The sequence below is a fragment of the Zingiber officinale genome, chromosome 4B (assembly GCF_018446385.1).
Source record: "Zingiber officinale cultivar Zhangliang chromosome 4B, Zo_v1.1, whole genome shotgun sequence".
NCBI classification, from domain to species: domain Eukaryota; kingdom Viridiplantae; phylum Streptophyta; class Magnoliopsida; order Zingiberales; family Zingiberaceae; genus Zingiber; species Zingiber officinale.
In genome coordinates, this window is record NC_055993.1 from 123,058,885 (window position 1) to 123,074,043 (window position 15,159).

Below are 15,159 nucleotides of genomic sequence, written 5' to 3' on the forward strand. Positions count from 1 at the left end.
CGTGTTTCATTTTAATTATTTATAAATAATTTTAGGTTTGGGACGAATTCTAGATTCGTCCCAAATTTTGGGACGAATCCTAGATTTGTTCCAGAATTTGGGAGCTTCGATTCATTTCCAAATTTGGGACGAATCCAGTATTTGTTCCTAAATTTGGGACAAATTCTTTTTTTTGTTCCAGATTTGGGGACGAATTTAGCAACGAATTATTTTTATGTTGCAAACTTGAAACGAAATTTTTTTGTTGCAAGTTTTGTTGGTTATTTGGGTCGAAATTTATTTTCGACCCTAAATTTGTTCCAATTTTGGGACGAATTTTTTTCGTTCCAGACGTTTGTCCCCAAAGTTGTATTTTTTTGTAGTGTCATTCCCTAAACATTATAAAGGAGAGAGAAGAAATATGGAAGCTGATATATGATGTTTTAAAAAGTGGATATCCAAATTTAATAAAGTAACTTTTTAATCCTAAATTATACATTTTGGATAGGGAAGCTGGTGTGGATGCTCTAAAGAATTAAACAAGGGCAAAAATAAAAAAGTGTGTTTTATTTTTATTATCGCTGGCAGAGTGTCATTGTTTAAAATAATCTCATATTTAAAAAATATCTAAAGGGTGATTTTATTTCAGCATTGTGTAGTAATTTTGATTAAAATTACCACAGAGGACCGTCTAATCCATGAAACTTTCATCAGTCTCAAAAAAGAACCGATTTTAGACAATTTTATTCTATATTACAAAAGATTATTTTGACAACTCTAGTCACAAAGTGCTTGTTTAAGCACTGTTGATCAATTTGATGGCTAGAATAATTTTTAACATTTTGACTAAGATTAAAAATAATATTTAAAAAATAATTTTTATGGCTATAAAGTTTATTTTTTACGTTTTAATTATAGTCTCAATTATCATAAATGTTTAGTGAGTAACTAACATGTTTAGTTAGGGTCGGATATTTGATAGTTAAACGGATTCAGATTCGAGTAGTAGTTAAAATCATGGACCATCCTAATCGACTGCATTTGACTCCGTTGAGGCGCTTAATTGGTATCTGGTTTCGCATTCGGATCCTCATTTTACGGATCGGGTTTACAATGCAGTATAAAATAAACCTCGCCCAAAAAAGATCGACCATTCACCGCTCTCGGTGGGTTACCGTCACCGACCGGTACTTATAAAATTGCTGTTGTTTGCCGCAGCTGTTTTTTCGCTTTTGTAGGCGGCGTGAGCGACTGCGTGCCATCGAGGGAGGGAGGGAGGGGGGAGGAGGAGTCGGGGCTGGAAGTTAAGAAATCGGAGTTTGAGGCGGTGAAGGAGAGGGGAGATGTCGGATTTGGACCGTCAAATCGAGCAGCTGAAGCGGTGTGAGCCGCTGAAGGAGTCGGAGGTGAAGGCGCTGTGCCTCAAGGCCATGGAGATCCTCGTTGAGGAGAGCAACGTGCAGAGAGTCGATGCTCCGGTCACGGTATGGAACCCTAGTTAGATCCATGTTGTCCGCCTCCGCTTCGTTTTTTCTCCTGTTATATCCTTTTTCTTAATGGGTCGATTGAATCGAGTCCGGTCTTCGCCAGGTCTTCTTCGATCTGCGTTTGGTATGGGTGCGCTTAGATCGTCTGCTGATCACTGTTTTTTAACCAAAGCAGGATCTTTTTCGTTCGGATTTTGTGGCTAGGGTTTGTTTTCGATTTCTCACATCGAGGGATAAATTTGAGTTGATTGTGACCAAATTTGCAAACTGACCTTGCGTGTCTAGATGTAATCTCCTATATGTTGTTGGGATTGTAAATATATATTTCATTAATTGCAGAATCAAAATCTGTAGTTACTGAGACACGAATTTGTTGATTGTATGCCAATATTGTTTCTTGAGTGTGATTTCTAGTGCTGAGTTTTGTCCAATTGCTTGTATGTTCAATTAGTTTTTGCTAACATGCTGAACACTTGAAATTGGAATTGGATTGAAAAAAAAAAAAAGATTCTGGATTCAAGACTCCAATAGCCATCCTTGCATGAAAATATCATTTTTTTTCCTGGTCTTAGATCACTTTCTATGAACTGCATCTTTCAAGCATCGGCAGACTACATTTGAATGTGTCTTGAACTACATAGGTCAGCTTGTCAAAGAGCTGGTTGTGGATTTTCTAAGGTTTGCATTGGGATAGATTCATTCTGGCTCCACTTTAGGATGTAAAGGAAAGCCAAATCAATTGCTAATTAGTTTATCTATGATATGTTGGCAGGACAGGTTCTCTGCTTGACATGGAAGCACATTTAATCCTTATCGTACATATTGCATCGTCCAAAAGATCTAGAATATCTTTCTCCCCATGTAACCCAAACTATTGCGCTTTCTCTACACTTCAGCCTATCTGCAGCAATTTGTTTTTCAATCTACTGGAGCAACAATTTTTGTTTTGTTTTGTTTTGTTTTTTTGGCTATGTTTCATAAGTGTGAAATTTAGTAAGGAAACCTTTCCATTTCCTGCAATATTTAGTGTCAATTAAATTTGACATTTGATTTGTCCTAAAGTTTATCTTATGGCATCTGGCATTGTACCAAATATATGGGTATTTGTTACTTTGTGCAATGAATTATGTTTTTCCAGGGTATTTTCTTTCTTCCATTCTCCATGGCTGCCATAGTTGTTTTCAAGTTGTACAATGTTTTTGACATTGTTTTCTTATATCAATTATTAGATCCATCATAATTTTGATGAGTTTGGACTTGGTACATTCTTTCTTGACTGCTTTTGATTTGCTTATCTCAGATATGTGGTGACATTCACGGTCAGTTCTATGACATGAAGGAACTATTCAAAGTAGGAGGCGATTGCCCTAAGACAAATTACCTATTTTTGGGTGATTTTGTTGATCGGGGTTTTTATTCAGTTGAAACATTTTTGCTTCTGCTAGCACTGAAGGTACCTTCTTCCACCTCTGTCCATATTTTTTTTAAAAAAAAACTTATTTACATTTTTAGGACTTGCAGCATTTATGTGTAAGCTACTTATTAGAGATTGACAGTCCAATCTAACACATATCTTGTTTGAGAGCAAAGCTCCAAGCCCCACCTCAAACTTTGGATCATAGAGAAAATCATTTCTTCAATTGTATTTCCTTTTGACAGTGTTCATATGGCCATGCTTGTCTATTGAAATCTTAAATATGGTTGAATCTTGAATAAAACTTTACTTTCCAGTAAAGCAAAACTATCAAGTAAGCAAGGAATACCTAATCCACAAGACAGGAAGAACCAAATTCTTCCATGTTGCTTGAACACTTAACATTAAAGATGTTTTTTTTTCAGTCCCTTTTTTGTCTTTGTAAAAATGTTAGATGAATTTTCAATTAGAGAAGCCAATTCTACATGAGCAGATGTGTGCTTCTGGTTGAAGTCAAAATTATTTTTTTTCTTGTTGACTACAGTTTGACTCTGCATCTAACCTGTGTCAAGTTAATTTTTGCCTCTGTGCTTAGAATACGTAGACAGCAAGATAAGATCCATACCTCAAATAGTTGCAACAATTGCTTGTTCTGTAAAGTTTTATTGCATTTTGTGTGCCAAAATAATTTAAAACAACTTCCAGAGGTTGTCACAAGCACAAGACAACATTGAGGTAGATAATAATTCACTGACTATATGTGATGAAACATTTGCATGATAAATGCATTAGTGAGCCATCAGTGTTTGGCATCAAGTTACCTACTTGGTATGACTGGTGTCTGTCATCTGATGATCCTGTATGTTTTGGAGTTATTTTTTACTGATAATTGTGTCTGCTCGACTTGGTGCTGTAATATAGACAGCTTGCCTGTTTGCCTATTGTTGAATGTTTTGCAAGTTCCAGAGGTTGTCACTAACACACAAAGATAAAGGGTTGTACTCACTTAATACCTTGCGATCAATCATGAAACCTTCCGATGATAAATGAGTTACAGTTACAAGTATTTTCCATAAAGTTGGCTTGGGATGACGGGCATCGATTCTGCTGCTTCTTTACATTTTGCAGTTGCCGACGATCAGTTGTTTTTTCCCCATTCTTTCTATTCAACCTTCACTGTGCTTCTGTAGGTGAGGTATCCAGACCGGATAACTCTAATACGAGGGAACCATGAAAGCCGGCAGATCACACAGGTTCAAGATCTTAAAAAACTACAATGGTTTCCATGAGTTCTAATTCTGTTTTACAAGCTATTGGTGTTCCTTCCGGCTAGGTATATGGATTCTATGATGAGTGTCTTCGCAAGTATGGTTCTGTGAATGTGTGGAGATATTGCACAGACATTTTTGATTACTTGAGGTAATATCGGTCATATTGCTAGTAATCCAGCATAGATCCTAATTGCTAGTGTTACTTTTATCCTTCTTGCAATTTTTCAGTCTGTCAGCGTTGATCGAAAACAAAATATTTAGTGTTCATGGGGGTCTTTCTCCTGCCATAACAACACTAGATCAGGTCAGTTTTCTTGTGTGTTCATGCCTGTCAAGCAACTTTCTTGACTGTCACTAATGATCTTTTACAGATAAGAACAATTGATCGCAAGCAAGAAGTGCCCCATGATGGAGCCATGTGTGATCTGCTATGGTCAGATCCAGAAGATGTCGATGGCTGGGGGCTAAGTCCTAGGGGTGCAGGTTTCTTGTTTGGAGGAAACGTTGTGACATCATTCAACCATGCAAACAACATCGATTATATTTGCCGTGCACATCAACTCGTAATGGAAGGGTACAAATGGATGTTCAATAACCAGATTGTAACAGTGTGGTCTGCTCCAAATTACTGTTACAGGTGCTCTTAAATTGCTCATCGATGCTTAATATTAATTAAGTAGTATTGGTGCAGCTAACTAACAATTTTTTTGTCGAAGCTTCCTAACTTTTTGCACCGAGTTTTATAAAACAACAAACTAGAATTTGGCTTTTTTGCATCTGTTTTTAGTCAATTATGGCTATAAGCAATTTCTTGTTTTCAAACATAATATTACAGTTATTGCTCATTTATCCCCAAACTGGAAACAAGAGGTCATGTAATTACATTCCAATAAAGTCGAACAAATTTTGTTAGTTGTTTAAGTCTGCCCACAGATCAAGTTTCAGAGGTCTTGCTTCTCTTGAAAACTTCTCTGAGAAGTCTGAAGGATGTCACTTTAGTTGATTTCTTCCATCCCTATTTGTTTTTCATCTATTCTTGATAGATCTATTATTTTCCGCAGTTTTCCTTGATAGATTTGGAATGCTGTTTGCTGTGTTTATGAATCAAAAACTACACCTTACATTAAAAAGTTCCATTTCCAGATGTGGTAATGTGGCTGCTATTCTGGAGCTCGACGAGAATCTGAACAAGCAATTTCGTGTTTTTGAAGCTGCGCCGCATGTTCGTTCCTATAACCTTTTCTTCTCTAAATTTTCCTCTTTATCCCACATAGTGAACTCACTAAGACCTAACCTATTGCAGGAATCTAGAGGAGTTCCTTCAAAGAAACCAGCCCCTGATTATTTTCTCTGAATACCAAAGTAGAAGAAGAAGAGGTGTAATCTTATTTCGCAAGTTCCTCAGGTTTTCTCGCAAATCCTGGTGTCGAGCTCATTCAACTATGTTGCAGTGAATGGAATAGAAATGGAGAGATCGCTATTTAATATTCTAGAGGCGCTCTCATCTCTATATCTGATGGCCATTGTGTGTTGTTTCACATGCCGTGGGGAAGTGAGATGTTGACTCATTACCATCTTCATCACACTTTCTCGAATATTGGATGGAAACTCTTTTTTTTTGTTTTTTTTTTGCCAGCTAGAAAGGTTTTAAAAAATCAATATGAATCAGCTGGTTCGATCGGTTATCATTGGGAAAAATCATGATTCGATAGATCGATTGGTTTGGGTTTGAACTATATCCTTTTTATATGACCTTTTGGTTTTTCATGTGTGTACTTGTATTCTAGGAGCATTTCTTCTTCCTTGTATTAGTCGATGAGGTGAACTTCATGATTGCTCTCTGTTTCTGTGTGTAAGAATGCTTTTGCTTTGCCGTCCATATTGGATCTTCGATGGCTAACACAAGATTTTGTTGATGAAATCTCCCTCGGCATGATGTTGATGTTGGTGACGGCCTTGATTTGCAAGACTTGATCCTCTTTAAGTTTTGATGTTTTTCACTCAAATTGCTGTCGTTTTTTGTTAACGACTAATAGAGTGGATATCCCACAACCTGAGAATTGTATTCATTCTATTTTGTTCACAGGAACAGCTTCGATCAAAACAAGTCCTCTACCATCCCCACTGTTCCGATCGCAAACTCACATATGACTTTGCTCTCCTTCACAAAGCTTGTTTCTTATCTTTTCTTTTGTTCCAACTTAGATCTCTAATGTCATCCAATGAATTCACTATGATCATCCAAATAAAAATAGACTTCATATGATAGAAAAGATGCCGAGCTTTTTCAATGTTCGATAGTTGGGAGATCAAGTCAAATGTGGCAAGCCATACCATATATTCGATTGGCAATCTCATCCATGAGAATTACCTCAAACTAACATAGAACAATTCGTGAGAGTATCATTCACAGCAAACCCCTTCGACGCTTATAATCACTGACTGTCAAAGTCAGCGGATGCCTCCTCCCATCGCTATCGGGAATCTTGTATCCATAAGTGGCTTCGACTTTCTGTTTCCTTGCCAAGAGCCCGATATGCACACCCTGTGGACCTCCAAACTTCTGTAGGGCAGCCAACGAGATCGGCAGATCGAAATCATGAAGGAAGTTAAAGGTTGTTCCTTGGTCTACTGGAGCGACTGTATCAACCAGCTTACCGGCTCCGGCTGCAGCTCTCAGTGCAGCAGCAGTTGCTGCTTCACCTCTCTCCACTTCATTCATTGACGCTGTTACATTTGCACTAACAGAATTGCCATGCTCAGTATTTGCTGTTGATGTACTGTCAATTCCCCCAGGTTTTGCAACATAATAGTTTGTCGATCTTGTCCACCTCCTCGAGAATGGATCGTAGCCAGCTTCACCGACCTTCAAGGAAGTGTTAACTGGTTTCAAAGCCGAGGCGTTCTTAAAATTCTCAGCTCGGTTTCTCTTATTCATCTCTGACAATCGAGCAGCCTTTTCATCAAGCTGCTTTGTACGCTGTGGCATGTCTTCTAACTGTTTTAATCGCGCCCTGATCCTCTCCACCTCTGCTCTATCGCGTCTGGCTTCAGCAATTTCTATTTCCTTCCTAAGCCGGTCCTTCTCAGCAGCGATATTGACTGGCCGCAACGAGGCTGACTTCTTCTCCAGCAACATCTGTTTTACAGTAGCAGCGGAATACACAAAGTTATTGATCCGCTGGATTTCAGCCTTCTTATCGAGCACCTCCTGACGGGTCGGCATCCGGCCATTCCCCTTCTCCACCTCCCATTTCCACTCGTTGAATTCATCTACCAATGGTGGCGAATCCGAAACCATAGCCATCTGCCATCTAGCAGCCGATGCATCGCTGCCCCATATGCAATTCAACCACTTATATGTTGTATAGTGTTCCAGTTTGTAATGCTTTTCAGGGTCAGTCGCATCAACATTCCGTACTAAGCATAGCTTATACTTGGGCTTCCCGGAGCGAGTCTTCCCAATACCAAGCCGCACAAAGCATCCTGCGATAAGCTCTTCGAAGAAGGGTTCCATGAACCATTTCACAAGCTTTGACCTCCTGATAGTTATTTCTTTAACATCCTCAAACTTTGGCGCATCCAACCTTGAGGGGGATAGATCCTCCAAGTCGTCATCTATCTTCTTATCATCTCCGAACTTATCGTCCTCGCTGTCAATTCTGCCTCCACTCTCGCCTTCATTGCTGTTATCACTGGGAGGACTGGCAGCCATACCAATACTTCTATGCCTGGGAGGAGAAGAATCGCCAAGGCCAAAACCACCGCTGCTTCCCTCCCCGGTCAAGTCCCTTAGTCGACTGCGGTAGCCATCGGGATCTTGTTGTCTCATTCTCTTTGCTCTCAGCTCATTCAAAGCACTCTTTGCGGCTGTCTTATCGTTGCGGGCAGCTGAGCGACCGGGAGGTGGCATTGGAGGAGAGCCCCTCTTTCGGCCCCTCTCCATCTTTGAAGATGAAGCTCTTGCCATCTTTTTCAGTTTGTAATCATCTATTTTAGTACTCCTCTCTGCCAATATCATCTCCCTGTCAAGCTCAGACATCTTCCCGAGTTCTTCTTTGTCTGCATCATCCTTGTAAAGATCACTTCCAACCGATGGAGCACTGTCTGAATCGTCATCACTGTGTCTGCGACTACTGTCATCGTAATCATCATCTCTCCGGCTGCTCCTCCTGTCAGTCTCCGGCGGGTCAAACCTCTTCTTCAGCGGAATCTGTGAGCCTGGCGGTTTCCTTTTTGTATACTTGGGATTGTCTGAATCATCATCCTTGGAGTCACTTCCGTCGGAGTAAGAACTATCTCGCCTCCATCTTGATTGTTTGCGTGAATTGCTGTTCTTCCGGCCAGACCCTGTCCTTCCAGCTGCCTGCAGTAGCAGATTCTCTAGATCGGCCATGGTGACCTATTCCTTCCGAATGATCTGCCAAGAAACAAATCACGAACTTTCTTCAACCAAATAACGGAAAATCCATCACCAGAAAAACAAATTTCCGAAAAATTATAAATCGAATCATTTTACTATCGGAGCCGAGCAAATCTCCCCATTTGAATTTTTCGATATACCAGCAAAATCGAGGGAAAGCACACACACACACACCCAAAAAAAAACAAAGATTTCTTTTTTGCACAAAAACCACATCAGATACGGATCGCCGAAAGAGGTATTCAACCGAAAACATGAGAAAACCAAAGATCGAGGAGGAGAAATCCATGATAAGGGAACCAAACCGATCGCTAGGCACGAAGAGAGGATCCAGTAGCGACCGGAGAAGTCTGTGGCTAGGGTTTCGCTCGACAGGATATCACTTCGTGGCTTTGTTTGGCGGAGGTCGCGAGTGGACTGGTCGATCTGGCGGCTTTCGTAGTCATTGTCAGAGCCCATAGGCCGGCAGCCAGGCCCATCAAATATTCCGGAAACAATTTTATTTTACCCCTCGAATGCTACAATATTTTTATTAAACCCTCAAGTTTTTACTTCTTTTAACGCCCCTTTGACAAATTTAAATTTACGGGCCAACCTAAGTCTGCTATGGATAGTTCTGTGCGAGTCATGGGCTCAGATGGGTCAGTCCGTCTGGACCTGTTTAAAATAGTTGATAAAATTTTAATCAAATTCATTTAAATTATTTGATGGGATAGATCAATCCGGTAGATCCAAATGGTTCAATTATAACAAATTTGGCCCAAACAATTTTTAATTTTAGCATTTTGGATTAAAACTATTCTGTTAGTGTTATTTTTATCCAATTGAATCATTTTTATTAATATTTTTGAGTAGTTTTAATCCATGTTAAAATAGTTTAGTTTTAACTAAAATTATTTAGAGTAATTATGAGGATCTTGTAGCACTTTTGAATGTGCTATAATGGTATTTGAATAAGAGTATTTTGTTGGGGGGCAAAAGTAAAAGGGCATTCATCATCGTTTACTAAATTATTATATGAGCGTCCTATTTTCAATTAAAGGTAAGTGAACGTCCCATGTAATTAGAACTATTTAAATTATTTTTATATTATCTTATATGTAGAAGTTAGTATATAACTTATACAAATGTGCAAGCTAGTTGCTAGCTTCTAAGTGTATAAGTTATATGTTATCTTCTATGTGGTTGAGTAATCAAATAATATAAGGATATTTTAGATAGTTCACATATTATATATATATATAATCAAATAATATAAGGATATTTTAGATAGTTCATATATATATATATATATATATATATATATATATATAAAAAGTTACATACTAATTTTTACATGGCTTATTTTTATTTAATTTGAAATATAATGACTATCATGAAGTTTCCATCAATTGATTTGCTCGTTAAAATATTATTTTAATTAGATGATCATTCATAAAAGTAAAACTTAAAATGATATAAAATCATAATTGTAAAAATTAAAATGTAACTTCTACATATTGTAAAAACTAGTAACTAACTTCTATATAGTGTAGAAGTTACATGTTTGCTTCTACAATGTGTAAAAGTTACATACTAACTTCTATCCGGTTGATTGTGATGAGATAATGTTCATTTGAAATATAATGAGTATCCTTCATCGTTTTGCTAGTTGAAATGTTATTTTAATCAGGTTGTCATTCAGAGAAACAAAATAAAATGATATAAAATCACTGGTATAGAAACTTACAATTAAGTTCTACACATTATAGAAGCTAGCAACTAATTTCTATTCTTATAGAAGCTACATGCTAGCTTCTACATGACCGAGTGATCAAATAATGTAAAGATTTTTTGGATCATTTAAGTAAAATGGGATGCTCAATTGACTTTAATTGAAGTGTCCATCTAAAATAAATGCAAATGATAGGCACCCTTTTAATTTTCATTCTTTTTTTTTATAATTCAAGTTCAAGCTCTTCAAATCGATGAATCTTATAAATGATCAATTTGATCTTACGAAATTTTTTCATCGACTATCAGGATAAATTCAAAAATACAACTGTCTAATTACCCAACAGCCAGGGTCCCAAGTTTGTTATCTGAAGAAACAAACCTTGCATTACGTCGTAAATAAGCTAAAGGAAGACAACAAAAACATTAACCAATATAATGAGTATTTTAGGATCGGCTAAAGGTGGACGACAAAAACATTAATCAATATAATACTTAATAATTTAAGTAATTTTGATATTAGTAGTCATATAATTTCACTAAAAATTTAACTAAAAGAATAAAAGTTTTAATCATCAATCGTAAATAGTTGAAATAAACACAAAACACTAACCATTCGCATCCTCAATCTCAATGGCTCAAGAACAAGAACAAACTTCATGTAAACAATTTTGGAGTGTTTTCAATCATCTTACAAAAGGCTAATGCTTCTTTCTCCATTTACAAAGGAAAGAGAGATCTAGTGCAGTGATAGCAGTTTCGATCAGCATGGTTTGTTCTTCACTTCATATGGCTTCCAAGGAAGAAGTGGCCTCCTGCGATGGAACAGTACTACTCCGACAATCAGGTAGGCATGTTCATCGAGCTCATGGATAACTGATAGAGAACAGATTGGGTCAAGAGATCGGATGAGGAGGTGCAAATGGTTCTGCCTGGCATGTCTGCAAGTCCATGATGCTCAGTTGAGTCGAAACTAGTCAAAGCGACTTGATCTGATGCTATCTCATAAGCCTTTGCGAGTAAGGAATCGATGTACTTATGAAACGCGTCCATTCGGATCTGCATATGCTTCTGAACCTAATCAAAGGACGAAGAAGGGTGTTAGTAAAATCTGCTAAGCAATTTGAGCTTACACAATGTGTACTAGCTGAAAATATTGCACGTAAAAAAGATGATATTAAAGTCTCATTAGAGTCGGTAAATAGCTACTAACTTGGTACCTCCACAGAGACAAGATCGAAATAGTAAATGTCGAGGTTACACAAAATGGACGGAAACAAAGATGATTACTCAGTACCTCCACTTGTTCAAACAGTCTTCTTTGTACTTCCATTTGTGCTTGTAATGCCTCCTTTATTTCCCGACCTCTGAAAGCAGAAGAACTAACCGTGTCTAAGTTTAACAACCGTGCATCATACTATATTTAGACCTACTAACTTATGCAAAATAGGACTTACTCGTTGACATCAGGCATAGGCACTCTTGGGGATAAAGCATTGTTGCTTAGATTCTCCGAATGGAAGGAAGCTGAAACACAAGGTACAAAGAATTGTCGCCACAAGGTACATGAATAACCAGTGATAATGACAGAATAACAATGAATTAATAACGTTAGGAAAAAGTAGTCAAGTGTGATGTTGTTATTACATTTTCCCCATTTTATCATGTACAATATTGGTGTAACACAGCTCCAAAGAGAGTATAAGAATCTCATTTACGAGTTTGGAAGTGTGTTTAGGTAAAACACAGCCAGTTGCATTCGTAGGATATGGAAAGAACTTAAACTTAAAGATCCAAATGATCTAAAATAGCTTGAAACAGTTTCTGAACATAGTGAAGGTTCATTCCTAGCTACAATAAGGTTTTCGTCGAAACCTTTGGAGATTGTCATATCTAGAATGAGTTGAGTATAGATACGAGCCAATTGACCTACCGTCTTTTGACTGATCAGTCATCTCTCTGCCTGATTGCTTTCCTAATCTGTATTTCTGGAAACAATAACAGGTAAAAGAAGTATTATACTGAGAAAATCATGTTAATAGTTTATTCTATCAACAAAGGAAGAATTCATCCGACGATATAATTTAACATGCTGATACCTGGAGATGACTTTTCAGGTGAAACAGCGTAAGTCCTTTAATGCCCATTGTCCGCATGATAGCCTTTGGTGTTGCCTCTGAAATATTCAACATGGTCATCATTTACTCGTTAAAACCAGTGATTTACATCGAATGATATCATTGTGATGTGAACGCCGAGGTGGACGCCTTTGTGAACATCGCTATAGCGGGAAGCAAATTAATTACTACCTAATTAGCTATTAGTAGAAAATAAATAATGACCTAATTTAACTACTGCTATAGTAGAAAACAAATAATGACCTAATTAGCTTTTCTATTTTTGATTCCTTGTTTTCCTTTATGGTTGGTCTTTCCTAATTTTGTCATGTTTGCTCCTTATATAAGAGTGTCATTATTAATAAAGGGAGGAGAAAAAATTGAGCAATTAGGACTCTGTTTAGGACGAGTCTTCCGCCTTGAGTGATTTGGACTCTGTCTAGGACGAATCTTTTTTCTCCTCCCTTCCCCCCATACGTGTTGCATGACCAAGTATGGATCCGGATCTCGACCTGTGACTCGATCCTATACTCAGGACCATATCACATTGTTGCTATGATCTTGGTATCATAAATACTCATGGAAATGCCAATCACAAAAGCTTAAAAACCATATATAAAGGCTGACTGCATACATTTAGATCTTCAAATCGACACAAGGACACTACTAATTATCCCTTTCGATAAAAAAAAGCATTAAAAGTAAAGAAAGATTGATTGCCATTTGGTGTAAAATAATGACACCATGAAATCGTGTCATTTAAAATACTGAACTGCTCCACTGAAAGAACAGGAGACATAACTTCATATAAGAGAAACAACATTGTGTGGAAACAAGCATATCTGTGTTGAGGCATGGATTCACTAATTTATTAGTCACCAAACCAGACTCGATCATCATTAAATAGTATTATAATATAATCGTAGTCTCGCATGACATATTATATCATAGGTATTCTGTTCGAGCCATCTGTGTATGTGCACATGTAAAAATATGTATAGGGGTGAAAGATTGTCATTAGGTATAACATAGTGACACCATGAAACAGTTCTATATTAAAATTACTGAAGGGTTGCCACCGAAAGAACAAGAGACAACTTTATATAAGTGAAACAACATTGTGATTTGTGCGGAAACAAGCATATCTATGTTTTTGAGGCATGGATCCAATAATTTATTAGTCACCAAACCAAAATCAACGTCATTAAGTAGTGTTACAATATGTACTCATAGTCTCACATGGTATTCTGTTCAAGACATTTGTATACATGCATGTGTGTAAATACGTATAGGGGTGAATTCTTAGTTTTGACTTGGTATCAAAGCAACCTACCCCTCCCCTTTTCAATCCACTTAAAGGGAGGCTTCTCCCCATAGATATGCATGTTCGTGTTCCTCTTGGTTGTGTGATTACATATGTACTCAGTCCTCTTTAAGGGAAGCAATGTGTTCGACATAATGGTGCAGCCTTCTATTGCACTCCTCTATAGATGAACATGTTCCTGCAGCCGGTTGTCCTTGCAAATGGCCTTTGTTGCACATCGACAAGAATTAGGTGAAGAACTGCATCCTTTTTTCCTTTGAAGAATGAGTTCACCTCAAGAAAAGTCTTGCATCACTTCCATTGCAGCTTTAGCATCAAACACACTACTGCTGCTTAGCAAATGCCTCCGATATCATTTGTTAGGGTTGCAGATCACTCTAGTGCTGCTTCAAATTCATAGAATGCCACCTCAAATCACCCTTTGGAGATTCCTCCAATTCTCCAAAGAACCAAAGCACACACTTCACTGAAATCGAAAGTGTAAATGGTGTTCTAACTAGAGAGGATTCAAAGAGATGCGATTCCAGGCAATCAGGAGACACAATGAACACCCAATAGGATCACAAAGTAAATCTGGAGTCAATCGGCAAGGAAACTCAAATCTGGATGCGTTTTGAAGGGGAAAATCAATCAGAAAACGACCTAGAAAGCAAGCAGTTCACGATTCGGTATTTGTTTGTCATCTATGGAGAAAAGGAGTAGGGAGAGCATCAATGAAGGGCAAAGGATACTTACTTTCAGGTCCCCCAAGATGAGCGACGGCGTCGACGAAGCGATCGTGGAGCTCGGATGTCCATCGGAGGCGCGGCTTGGGCTCCGCCGTCAGCGCCAGGCTCGGGCCCTGCGTCTCCTCCGGCAAAATCGAAGCTTCCGGTCGGCGGATCAACCCCGAAAACATCCTCCTTTCGCGTGGAAAAGCGATCCTCGAAAGGCGAAAGGGCAGGGAAGGGAAAGCGCGTAGCTTTTTGTCTCCTAGCTCAAGCCATTGCACTAACAAAGGCACAAAACCAAGATTTGTCGCCTCCTTAGTCCTTAATCATGCCATTACCGAAACAAAGCTTCCTTTCCTCGATATCTTCATCGTTGTTTTCACCGATTTGAAGTCTGCGTCGGAGATGTGTGATCAAAGACGAAAGCTTTGAGGCGAACAAGGATAAGAAAGGAATGAACAGTATGGAAATCGCCATGAGAGCACCAACCATTGAATTGACAAGTCAATGATATTAATGGAGATATTAAAACAAAGAGAGTTGAAATGGTATATACACTGATGATAAAAATGGATAAACTCATAGTTATATGTGTATTTACATAATTGCTTGTGGATATTTAATTAAGTAGTTTATATCTACTTTATCTTCGATTTTTTTTCATTATTGTTCTTTATTTTATTATCTTTTATCATTATGGATTTTGACTACCCCTCCTCCT

The 15,159-nt window shown here is 38.0% G+C and overlaps 3 protein-coding genes across 4 annotated transcripts; 1 reads left to right on the top strand and 2 right to left on the bottom strand.

Annotated features, from left to right (window-relative positions):
• Window positions 1-1,239: 1,239 nt before the first annotated feature.
• Window positions 1,240-5,918, top strand: LOC121976371 (serine/threonine-protein phosphatase PP-X isozyme 2). Its single transcript, XM_042528509.1, has 8 exons — window positions 1,240-1,463; window positions 2,767-2,919; window positions 4,071-4,133; window positions 4,214-4,299; window positions 4,380-4,455; window positions 4,523-4,788; window positions 5,295-5,373; window positions 5,455-5,918. The coding sequence occupies exons 1-8, from the start codon at window positions 1,323-1,325 to the stop codon at window positions 5,503-5,505; spliced, it is 915 nt and encodes a 304-aa protein (XP_042384443.1). The 5' UTR covers window positions 1,240-1,322; the 3' UTR covers window positions 5,506-5,918.
• A 496-nt stretch (window positions 5,919-6,414) lies between these two features.
• LOC121976370 (protein RTF1 homolog) lies at window positions 6,415-9,022 on the bottom strand. Its single transcript, XM_042528508.1, has 2 exons — window positions 8,880-9,022; window positions 6,415-8,571 (listed from the first exon to the last, which is right to left on the bottom strand). The coding sequence occupies exon 2, from the start codon at window positions 8,545-8,547 to the stop codon at window positions 6,559-6,561; it is 1,989 nt and encodes a 662-aa protein (XP_042384442.1). The 5' UTR covers window positions 8,548-8,571; window positions 8,880-9,022; the 3' UTR covers window positions 6,415-6,558.
• A 1,899-nt stretch (window positions 9,023-10,921) lies between these two features.
• Window positions 10,922-14,888, bottom strand: LOC121976372 (protein PHR1-LIKE 2-like). 2 transcript variants are annotated; one of them, XM_042528510.1, is made up of 6 exons: window positions 14,464-14,888; window positions 12,387-12,463; window positions 12,221-12,275; window positions 11,745-11,814; window positions 11,585-11,669; window positions 10,922-11,364 (listed from the first exon to the last, which is right to left on the bottom strand). In XM_042528510.1, exons 1-6 carry the CDS (start codon window positions 14,624-14,626, stop codon window positions 11,131-11,133), a joined length of 684 nt encoding a protein of 227 aa, XP_042384444.1. In that variant the 5' UTR covers window positions 14,627-14,888; the 3' UTR covers window positions 10,922-11,130. The 2 variants fall into 2 exon arrangements, with proteins under 2 accessions (XP_042384444.1, XP_042384445.1); XM_042528511.1 differs by having other exon boundaries at window positions 11,585-11,654; window positions 14,464-14,874.
• Between the last annotated feature and the right edge of the window lie 271 nt (window positions 14,889-15,159).